The 12,514-nt window shown below is 35.4% G+C and overlaps 1 protein-coding gene across 8 annotated transcripts in view; it reads left to right on the forward strand.

Moving 5' to 3' along the window:
• The window catches only part of LOC118198052 (twitchin-like), a 480,648-nt gene that overhangs the window by 420,728 nt on the left and 47,406 nt on the right, over positions 1 to 12,514 (forward strand). For all 8 annotated transcript variants that reach the window (XM_085825414.1, XM_085825418.1, XM_085825417.1 and 5 more), the window contains 4 exons: positions 9,676 to 9,851; positions 11,512 to 11,799; positions 12,007 to 12,172; positions 12,336 to 12,457. In XM_085825414.1, coding sequence (XP_085681540.1) covers positions 9,676 to 9,851; positions 11,512 to 11,799; positions 12,007 to 12,172; positions 12,336 to 12,457 — 752 coding nt within the window. The remainder of the gene's footprint in view (positions 1 to 9,675; positions 9,852 to 11,511; positions 11,800 to 12,006; positions 12,173 to 12,335; positions 12,458 to 12,514) is intronic.

Genomic DNA, 12,514 nt, shown 5'->3' on the forward strand with positions numbered 1-12,514 from the left:
CTCCGTAATGAAAGTTCTAACGAATTTTGTTGAAGTTGGGCAGCAAAACTTTATCTCTCGGCTCATATTCATCAAATACACAACTGCGAACCAATTACAAACACGAATAAAATGTAAGATTCAATTAGGGCTCCGCCTTCCTTTTTACGTTTCAGTCCTCCGTAATGAAAGTTCTAACGAATTTTGTTGAAGTTGGGCAGCAAAACTTTATCTCTCGGCTCATATTCATCAAATACACAACTGCGAACCAATTACAAACACGAATAAAATGTAAGATTCAATTAGGGCTCCGCCTTCCTTTTTACGTTTCAGTCCTCCGTAATGAAAGTTCTAATGAATTTTGTTTAAGTTGGGCAGCAAAACTTTATCTCTCGGCTCATATTCATCAAATACACAACTGCGAACCAATTACAAACACGAATAAAATGTAAGATTCAATTAGGGCTCCGCCTTCCTTTTTACGTTTCAGTCCTCCGTAATGAAAGTTCTAACGAATTTTGTTGAAGTTGGGCAGCAAAACTTTATCTCTCGGCTCATATTCATCAAATACACAACTGCGAACCAATTACAAACACAAATAAAATGTAAGATTCAATTAGGGCTCCGCCTTCCTTTTTACGTTTCAGTCCTCCGTAATGAAAGTTCTAACGAATTTTGTTGAAGTTGGGCAGCAAAACTTTATCTCTCGGCTCATATTCATCAAATACACAACTGCGAACCAATTACAAACACGAATAAAATGTAAGATTCAATTAGGGCTCCGCCTTCCTTTTTACGTTTCAGTCCTCCGTAATGAAAGTTCTAATGAATTTTGTTTAAGTTGGGCAGCAAAACTTTATCTCTCGGCTCATATTCATCAAATACACAACTGCGAACCAATTACAAACACGAATAAAATGTAAGATTCAATTAGGGCTCCGCTTCCTTTTTACGTTTCAGTCCTCCGTAATGAAAGTTCTAACGAATTTTGTTGAAGTTGGGCAGCAAAACTTATCTCTCGGCTCATATTCATCAAATACACAACTGCGAACCAATTACAAACACGAATAAAATGTAAGATTCAATTAGGGCTCCGCCTTCCTTTTTACGTTTTAGTCCTCCGTAATGAAAGTTCTAACGAATTTTGTTGAAGTTGGGCAGCAAAAACTTTATCTCTCGGCTCATATTCATCAAATACACAACTGCGAACCAATTACAAACACGAATAAAATGTAAGATTCAATTAGGGCTCCGCCTTCCTTTTTACGTTTCAGTCCTCCGTAATGAAAGTTCTAACGAATTTTGTTGAAGTTGGGCAGCAAAACTTTATCTCTCGGCTCATATTCATCAAATACACAACTGCGAACCAATTACAAACACGAATAAAATGTAAGATTCAATTAGGGCTCCGCCTTCCTTTTTACGTTTTAGTCCTCCGTAATGAAAGTTCTAACGAATTTTTGTTGAAGTTGGGCAGCAAAACTTTATCTCTCGGCTCATATTCATCAAATACACAACTGCGAACCAATTACAAACACGAATAAAATGTAAGATTCAATTAGGGCTCCGCCTTCCTTTTTACGTTTCAGTCCTCCGTAATGAAAGTTCTAACGAATTTTGTTGAAGTTGGGCAGCAAAACTTTATCTCCCGGCTCATATTCATCAAATACACAACTGCGAACCAATTACAAACACGAATAAAATGTAAGATTCAATTAGGGCTCCGCCTTCCTTTTTACGTTTCAGTCCTCCGTAATGAAAGTTCTAACGAATTTTGTTGAAGTTGGGCAGCAAAACTTTATCTCTCGGCTCATATTCATCAAATACACAACTGCGAACCAATTACAAACACGAATAAAATGTAAGATTCAATTAGGGCTCCGCCTTCCTTTTTACGTTTCAGTCCTCCGTAATGAAAGTTCTAACGAATTTTGTTGAAGTTGGGCAGCAAAACTTTATCTCTCGGCTCATATTCATCAAATACACAACTGCGAACCAATTACAAACACGAATAAAATGTAAGATTCAATTAGGGCTCCGCCTTCCTTTTACGTTTCAGTCCTCCGTAATGAAAGTTCTAACGAATTTTGTTGAAGTTGGGCAGCAAAACTTTATCTCTCGGCTCATATTCATCAAATACACAACTGCGAACCAATTACAAACACGAATAAAATGTAAGATTCAATTAGGGCTCCGCCTTCCTTTTTACGTTTCAGTCCTCCGTAATGAAAGTTCTAACGAATTTTGTTGAAGTTGGGCAGCAAAAACTTATCTCTCGGCTCATATTCATCAAATACACAACTGCGAACCAATTACAAACACGAATAAAATGTAAGATTCAATTAGGGGCTCCGCCTTCCTTTTTACGTTTCAGTCCTCCGTAATGAAAGTTCTAACGAATTTTGTTGAAGTTGGGCAGCAAAACTTTATCTCTCGGCTCATATTCATCAAATACACAACTGCGAACCAATTACAAACACGAATAAAATGTAAGATTCAATTAGGGCTCCGCCTTCCTTTTTACGTTTCAGTCCTCCGTAATGAAAGTTCTAACGAATTTTGTTGAAGTTGGGCAGCAAAACATTATCTCTCGGCTCATATTCATCAAATACACAACTGCGAACCAATTACAAACACGAATAAAATGTAAGATTCAATTAGGGCTCCGCCTTCCTTTTTACGTTTCAGTCCTCCGTAATGAAAGTTCTAACGAATTTTGTTTAAGTTGGGCAGCAAAACTTTATCTCTCGGCTCATATTCATCAAATACACAACTGCGAACCAATTACAAACACGAATAAAATGTAAGATTCAATTAGGGCTCCGCCTTCCTTTTTACGTTTCAGTCGTCCGTAATGAAAGTTCTAACGAATTTTGTTGAAGTTGGGCAGCAAAACTTTATCTCTCGGCTCATATTCATCAAATACACAACTGCGAACCAATTACAAACACGAATAAAATGTAAGATTCAATTAGGGCTCCGCCTTCCTTTTTACGTTTCAGTCCTCCGTAATGAAAGTTCTAAAGAATTTTGTTGAAGTTGGGCAGCAAAACTTTATCTCTCGGCTCATATTCATCAAATACACAACTGCGAACCAATTACAAACACGAATAAAATGTAAGATTCAATTAGGGCTCCGCCTTCCTTTTTACGTTTCAGTCCTCCGTAATGAATGTTCTAACGAATTTTGTTGAAGTTGGGCAGCAAAACTTTATCTCTCGGCTCATATTCATCAAATACACAACTGCGAACCAATTACAAACACGAATAAAATGTAAGATTCAATTAGGGCTCCGCCTTCCTTTTTACGTTTCAGTCCTCCGTAATGAAAGTTCTAACGAATTTTGTTGAAGTTGGGCAGCAAAACTTTATCTCTCGGCTCATATTCATCAAATACACAACTGCGAACCAATTACAAACACGAATAAAATGTAAGATTCAATTAGGGCTCCGCCTTCCTTTTTACGTTTCAGTCCTCCGTAATGAAAGTTCTAACGAATTTTGTTGAAGTTGGGCAGCAAAACTTTATCTCTCGGCTCATATTCATCAAATACACAACTGCGAACCAATTACAAACACGAATAAAATGTAAGATTCAATTAGGGCTCCGCCTTCCTTTTTACGTTTCAGTCCTCCGTAATGAACGTTCTAACGAATTTTGTTGAAGTTGGGCAGCAAAACTTTATCTCTCGGCTCATATTCGTCAAATACACAACTGCGAACCAATTACAAACACGAATAAAATGTAAGATTCAATTAGGGCTCCGCCTTCCTTTTTACGTTTCAGTCCTCCGTAATGAAAGTTCTAATGAATTTTGTTTAAGTTGGGCAGCAAAACTTTATCTCTCGGCTCATATTCATCAAATACACAACTGCGAACCAATTACAAACACGAATAAAATGTAAGATTCAATTAGGGCTCCGCCTTCCTTTTTACGTTTCAGTCCTCCGTAATGAAAGTTCTAACGAATTTTGTTGAAGTTGGGCAGCAAAACTTTATCTCTCGGCTCATATTCATCAAATACACAACTGCGAACCAATTACAAACACGAATAAAATGTAAGATTCAATTAGGGCTCCGCCTTCCTTTTTACGTTTCAGTCCTCCGTAATGAAAGTTCTAACGAATTTTGTTGAAGTTGGGCAGCAAAACTTTATCTCTCGGCTCATATTCATCAAATACACAACTGCGAACCAATTACAAACACGAATAAAATGTAAGATTCAATTAGGGCTCCGCCTTCCTTTTTACGTTTCAGTCCTCCGTAATGAAAGTTCTAATGAATTTTGTTTAAGTTGGGCAGCAAAACTTTATCTCTCGGCTCATATTCATCAAATACACAACTGCGAACCAATTACAAACACGAATAAAATGTAAGATTCAATTAGGGCTCCGCCTTCCTTTTTACGTTTCAGTCCTCCGTAATGAAAGTTCTAACGAATTTTGTTGAAGTTGGGCAGCAAAACTTATCTCTCGGCTCATATTCATCAAATACACAACTGCGAACCAATTACAAACACGAATAAAATGTAAGATTCAATTAGGGCTCCGCCTTCCTTTTTACGTTTTAGTCCTCCGTAATGAAAGTTCTAACGAATTTTGTTGAAGTTGGGCAGCAAAACTTTATCTCTCGGCTCATATTCATCAAATACACAACTGCGAACCAATTACAAACACGAATAAAATGTAAGATTCAATTAGGGCTCCGCCTTCCTTTTTACGTTTCAGTCCTCCGTAATGAAAGTTCTAACGAATTTTGTTGAAGTTGGGCAGCAAAACTTTATCTCTCGGCTCATATTCATCAAATACACAACTGCGAACCAATTACAAACACGAATAAAATGTAAGATTCAATTAGGGCTCCGCCTTCCTTTTTACGTTTCAGTCCTCCGTAATGAAAGTTCTAACGAATTTTGTTGAAGTTGGGCAGCAAAACTTTATCTCTCGGCTCATATTCATCAAATACACAACTGCGAACCAATTACAAACACGAATAAAATGTAAGATTCAATTAGGGCTCCGCCTTCCTTTTTACGTTTCAGTCCTCCGTAATGAAAGTTCTAACGAATTTTGTTGAAGTTGGGCAGCAAAACTTTATCTCTCGGCTCATATTCATCAAATACACAACTGCGAACCAATTACAAACACGAATAAAATGTAAGATTCAATTAGGGCTCCGCCTTCCTTTTTACGTTTCAGTCCTCCGTAATGAAAGTTCTAACGAATTTTGTTGAAGTTGGGCAGCAAAACTTTATCTCTCGGCTCATATTCATCAAATACACAACTGCGAACCAATTACAAACACGAATAAAATGTAAGATTCAATTAGGGCTCCGCCTTCCTTTTTACGTTTCAGTCCTCCGTAATGAAAGTTCTAACGAATTTTGTTGAAGTTGGGCAGCAAAACTTTATCTCTCGGCTCATATTCATCAAATACACAACTGCGAACCAATTACAAACACGAATAAAATGTAAGATTCAATTAGGGCTCCGCCTTCCTTTTTACGTTTCAGTCCTCCGTAATGAAAGTTCTAACGAATTTTGTTGAAGTTGGGCAGCAAAACTTTATCTCTCGGCTCATATTCATCAAATACACAACTGCGAACCAATTACAAACACGAATAAAATGTAAGATTCAATTAGGGCTCCGCCTTCCTTTTTACGTTTCAGTCCTCCGTAATGAAAGTTCTAACGAATTTTGTTGAAGTTGGGCAGCAAAACTTTATCTCTCGGCTCATATTCATCAAATACACAACTGCGAACCAATTACAAACACGAATAAAATGTAAGATTCAATTAGGGCTCCGCCTTCCTTTTTACGTTTCAGTCCTCCGTAATGAAAGTTCTAACGAATTTTGTTGAAGTTGGGCAGCAAAACTTTATCTCTCGGCTCATATTCATCAAATACACAACTGCGAACCAATTACAAACACGAATAAAATGTAAGATTCAATTAGGGCTCCGCCTTCCTTTTTACGTTTCAGTCCTCCGTAATGAAAGTTCTAACGAATTTTGTTGAAGTTGGGCAGCAAAACATTATCTCTCGGCTCATATTCATCAAATACACAACTGCGAACCAATTACAAACACGAATAAAATGTAAGATTCAATTAGGGCTCCGCCTTCCTTTTTACGTTTCAGTCCTCCGTAATGAAAGTTCTAACGAATTTTGTTTAAGTTGGGCAGCAAAACTTTATCTCTCGGCTCATATTCATCAAATACACAACTGCGAACCAATTACAAACACGAATAAAATGTAAGATTCAATTAGGGCTCCGCCTTCCTTTTTACGTTTCAGTCGTCCGTAATGAAAGTTCTAACGAATTTTGTTGAAGTTGGGCAGCAAAACTTTATCTCTCGGCTCATATTCATCAAATACACAACTGCGAACCAATTACAAACACGAATAAAATGTAAGATTCAATTAGGGCTCCGCCTTCCTTTTTACGTTTCAGTCCTCCGTAATGAAAGTTCTAAAGAATTTTGTTGAAGTTGGGCAGCAAAACTTTATCTCTCGGCTCATATTCATCAAATACACAACTGCGAACCAATTACAAACACGAATAAAATGTAAGATTCAATTAGGGCTCCGCCTTCCTTTTTACGTTTCAGTCCTCCGTAATGAATGTTCTAACGAATTTTGTTGAAGTTGGGCAGCAAAACTTTATCTCTCGGCTCATATTCATCAAATACACAACTGCGAACCAATTACAAACACGAATAAAATGTAAGATTCAATTAGGGCTCCGCCTTCCTTTTTACGTTTCAGTCCTCCGTAATGAAAGTTCTAACGAATTTTGTTGAAGTTGGGCAGCAAAACTTTATCTCTCGGCTCATATTCATCAAATACACAACTGCGAACCAATTACAAACACGAATAAAATGTAAGATTCAATTAGGGCTCCGCCTTCCTTTTTACGTTTCAGTCCTCCGTAATGAAAGTTCTAACGAATTTTGTTGAAGTTGGGCAGCAAAACTTTATCTCTCGGCTCATATTCATCAAATACACAACTGCGAACCAATTACAAACACGAATAAAATGTAAGATTCAATTAGGGCTCCGCCTTCCTTTTTACGTTTCAGTCCTCCGTAATGAACGTTCTAACGAATTTTGTTGAAGTTGGGCAGCAAAACTTTATCTCTCGGCTCATATTCGTCAAATACACAACTGCGAACCAATTACAAACACGAATAAAATGTAAGATTCAATTAGGGCTCCGCCTTCCTTTTTACGTTTCAGTCCTCCGTAATGAAAGTTCTAATGAATTTTGTTTAAGTTGGGCAGCAAAACTTTATCTCTCGTCTCATATTCATCAAATACACAACTGCGAACCAATTACAAACACGAATAAAATGTAAGATTCAATTAGGGCTCCGCCTTCCTTTTTACGTTTCAGTCCTCCGTAATGAAAGTTCTAACGAATTTTGTTGAAGTTGGGCAGCAAAACTTTATCTCTCGGCTCATATTCATCAAATACACAACTGCGAACCAATTACAAACACGAATAAAATGTAAGATTCAATTAGGGCTCCGCCTTCCTTTTTACGTTTCAGTCCTCCGTAATGAAAGTTCTAACGAATTTTGTTGAAGTTGGGCAGCAAAACTTTATCTCTCGGCTCATATTCATCAAATACACAACTGCGAACCAATTACAAACACGAATAAAATGTAAGATTCAATTAGGGCTCCGCCTTCCTTTTTACGTTTCAGTCCTCCGTAATGAAAGTTCTAATGAATTTTGTTTAAGTTGGGCAGCAAAACTTTATCTCTCGGCTCATATTCATCAAATACACAACTGCGAACCAATTACAAACACGAATAAAATGTAAGATTCAATTAGGGCTCCGCCTTCCTTTTTACGTTTCAGTCCTCCGTAATGAAAGTTCTAACGAATTTTGTTGAAGTTGGGCAGCAAAACTTTATCTCTCGGCTCATATTCATCAAATACACAACTGCGAACCAATTACAAACACGAATAAAATGTAAGATTCAATTAGGGCTCCGCCTTCCTTTTTACGTTTTAGTCCTCCGTAATGAAAGTTCTAACGAATTTTGTTGAAGTTGGGCAGCAAAACTTTATCTCTCGGCTCATATTCATCAAATACACAACTGCGAACCAATTACAAACACGAATAAAATGTAAGATTCAATTAGGGCTCCGCCTTCCTTTTTACGTTTCAGTCCTCCGTAATGAAAGTTCTAACGAATTTTGTTGAAGTTGGGCAGCAAAACTTTATCTCTCGGCTCATATTCATCAAATACACAACTGCGAACCAATTACAAACACGAATAAAATGTAAGATTCAATTAGGGCTCCGCCTTCCTTTTTACGTTTCAGTCCTCCGTAATGAAAGTTCTAACGAATTTTGTTGAAGTTGGGCAGCAAAACTTTATCTCTCGGCTCATATTCATCAAATACACAACTGCGAACCAATTACAAACACGAATAAAATGTAAGATTCAATTAGGGCTCCGCCTTCCTTTTTACGTTTCAGTCCTCCGTAATGAAAGTTCTAACGAATTTTGTTGAAGTTGGGCAGCAAAACTTTATCTCTCGGCTCATATTCATCAAATACACAACTGCGAACCAATTACAAACACGAATAAAATGTAAGATTCAATTAGGGCTCCGCCTTCCTTTTTACGTTTCAGTCCTCCGTAATGAAAGTTCTAACGAATTTTGTTGAAGTTGGGCAGCAAAACTTTATCTCTCGGCTCATATTCATCAAATACACAACTGCGAACCAATTACAAACACGAATAAAATGTAAGATTCAATTAGGGCTCCGCCTTCCTTTTTACGTTTCAGTCCTCCGTAATGAAAGTTCTAACGAATTTTGTGGAGCTGAATAGCAAGGACGCCTCCCAGCGATGAGCTGCATTAATTCATAACAGGCATTAAAATGGCATATGCATTGTTAGCGTAACACGTATGATTCGTCTGAATTTTTCTATCATCAGAACTGAATGACGCGAATACAGGGTTTATACGATCACCTTTAATTCGTGAAATATTTTTTTTAAATCTATGCAAGATACAAGGTTTTAGCCAATACTCGTTAGAAACAAAAATTGTCAGAATATTTAGAAAAATATAGGAATAAGAAAACATTTTTCAGTCATATTTCATTATTAATAACTTCAGCCTCATTTCCATATGGAAATTTAATAATTTTAGTTAATATCTGTTTTATTACAAATCGCATATATTAAATCTAATTATTTAACTATTATGATATATAAGGTGTTTCTTCCGCCTTCTTAGCGAGCCTACAAGGTGTATTGGTCTGCACGCTCAGCGCGTAATTGAGAGGTTCGCGGTTCGATTCCCGGCGAATGTTTTGCATGTTTTTCATCTTGCCTTCTTCTTCCCCCTCCCCAAAAAAAACCTAATCCTCTACAGCTATAAAATTAGAAATGCATGTTTTAAAATGGAGAAGCATTTATTTTAACGGTAATCATTTAAAAATATAACTCCATATTTCAAGCAGTTATTAATTCTGAACTAATCGTCTTAAAAGAAGGGCGCTGTGAAACACTTCACAACTTCGCTGAATTTCTTTTAAAAAATGATTATTTGCCAAGTGTTACAGTGATAGATAAAGCATAAATACAGCTGATATCCCCTTAACTGTAACAAATGCTTAACAAGTATACCTTAATATCGTTTTAATTAATTTGTTATTATATAACAGGTACAAAGGTGTTCGTGAAATCTTTGAAGGTAGCGGAAAATACACGTTGCTAAAGGAAGGAGACACATACACGTTGAGTATCAATGAAGTATTTGGGGAAGACGCAGATGAATACAGCTGCAGAGCTTCTAATAGAGGAGGTGTTCGAACATCTAGGGCTGAACTATTAATTATGCGTGAGTTCTAATTTTTTTCGTATTTGATGTTACGATAATATATAGTGCTATCATTTTACCGTGCACATCATAAGATATTATATATTGTTTATTATATATTATATATAAAATATTTTAGTTCTTTATCCATTCAGTTTATCAAGATGGAACAAAATAAGTGCAAATGGTGGTCTAATGTTATATTTACACCTAATGGGTAATATTTTTATAAAAGTGTAAATAGAATTAAAATTATAGCATTATCGCAATTAAGAAGAAATGCATAATTAGGTTTTTCAATCATTTTGAATGAATTATGTTCACCTGTTTTTATGTGCAGTAAAAGATGCAACTGTTTCTGACATTCAGTCTCTGTTGCACAGAATAATAATATTTTACTAACTTTTATTTAGTTCACTCATGGGGTTTTACTGTGAGTGGAATTTTGTCATCGATTTTTAACCTACTTTCTAATAACCTACAGCGTTTACATTCTGTACACACATTGCTTGTCGATGACAATGCAATGTGAAGCGATATTTTCAAAATTCGATTAAGATTTTTATTATTCAATGTTTAAAGAATTTTTTAAAATATCTTTGTTTAAGGAACAAACTTAACATATCAGAATTTTACTGTTTGCACCATCGAATAGAGCGGAAAAGAATTTTTTTGAATAAAAATTATATGAAAACTATAACTTAATTTCTGAATTTTGGACAAATTTTTGAAAGTTGCTGTATATTTTAGACTACTTGACCTTTTATGATTTTAAAATTTCGGCATCTAAAAATTTATCGGATATAAAGTTTTGAAATTTTCACAGATTATAAAGCAAAATTTTCGCTCTCTTTTAAAATATGTCTGATTAAAAAATATTAATCGGAGGTTTTATATATTTTTAAATGTGTTGTAGACGTAAGCATACGGGAGGAAGCATTTTAGAATTTCACACAGAAAAACTGAGTTTGCCATCTTCGCAAACTTAATGAAGAAGTTTACAATCTTGGCACACTTAATGGCAAATTGGCGATATTTTTATGAGCTTTTTTTTTTATTGATAACGTTTAATTAGCAGTAAAAAAAAGTAAGTAAAATAAAATAAAAAAGACTTTTATACAGTAACCTTTTATTTAAAATGGAGATGATAACTGATGAACTAAAAGGTGCAAATAATTTATCGAATAGTTTAGTGGGAATAATTAGATTTAATAAATCTATTTACAGAATTAATCTTAATTTTATATCGTGAATAATAAAAGCCTGGAGTGCCCATAATAAATTTTATAAGATAATGTCTGATGCATTTGACAAATTAAGAGAAAATTAAAAAAGATAATGGGTTATACATTTGACATTGCAATTACATTCATATTTCGTTATTTAGGTGCTCCGCTCTTTTATTATTCGCAATATAAAATTCTGCAAATAAAATTATTTAATCTACTTTTCCCATTAAACAATATGATAAATTATTTTTCTCCTTTTAGCCCATTAATTATCGTATACATTTTAAACAAAAGTTTATTCTATAATAACCTGTTTCTAATTGTATTTTATTTAAATATGTTAAACGCGTAACTCTTCGACTTTCTGTGTTACCTAATAACAACTGAGTTATTTCATTTTAATTTAAAAGTAAACTTCTGTTAACGGAGAATAAAATATGGTAATATTTCAGGTCCGCCTCATATTAACGTGCCTCCAAGATTCCGCGATACGGCTCAGTTTGAGAAAGGTGAAAATATAACTCTAAAGATACCATTTACTGGATATCCCAAACCTAAGATTAAGTGGACTAGAAACGAAGAAGAAATAGAGAAAGGCCATCATTATGACGTCATTACATCTGAAAGGCATGCTGTACTCATCATTCGCGATGTGAGCAGCGACGACAATGGACCCTATCGTCTGGAGGCTTCAAACGAGCTTGGAGTGGATTCTGCCATCATTAAAATCAAAATTAGTGGTAAGTGATTGATAGGTAAGCTCATTTTATCCAATAAAATAATATACAATATATTTTTCTCAGCAACACAATTTCGATTTCAATTATTTCATATGTAATTTACTGTGAACGAAAATGCTTATATATTCCATACGCTTATGAAAATTTCCGTATGCTTATATATTTTCAATGGCATGAAATGGTATAACTTTACACTTCTTCCTTTAGATCGTCCTGATAAACCAAGGAATCCTAAAGCTGATCGGGCAACGGAAGATTCAGTGACACTCACCTGGACAGCTCCAGCATGGGATGGTGGATCTCATATTCATAACTACCTCATTGAAAAACAAGAGACTCCCATGACTAGCTGGATTCGTTGCGGAAATACTAGGTACACCAAGTTTTGTTGAATAGCTGCTTTTAATAGGTTAAAAATCTATACCGAATGTGAGGTTGTTGCATTGCTTAATTGCATAGATCTTAGTGTTTCTAAATGTATTTAATTATATTCTGTGCAGTTGAATGTAAATGTAATATATTGATTTTGTTGAAAGGTTAACACTCCACCAAGTTACTGGATTGAATCCAAATAAAGAATATCGGTTCAGAGTTTACGCTGAGAATTTATTTGGTAGAAGCGATCCAAGCGAGTCAACAGCACCAATAATGACGCAACGTAAGCTTTTGAATTTATTTGAAATTCTTTTAAATACGCTTACAGATAGCTGTATTC

Source organism: Stegodyphus dumicola, chromosome 10, assembly GCF_044657685.1.
Source record: "Stegodyphus dumicola isolate Sdum_Otavi_A_Nest chromosome 10, ASM4465768v1".
NCBI lineage: Eukaryota > Metazoa > Arthropoda > Arachnida > Araneae > Eresidae > Stegodyphus > Stegodyphus dumicola.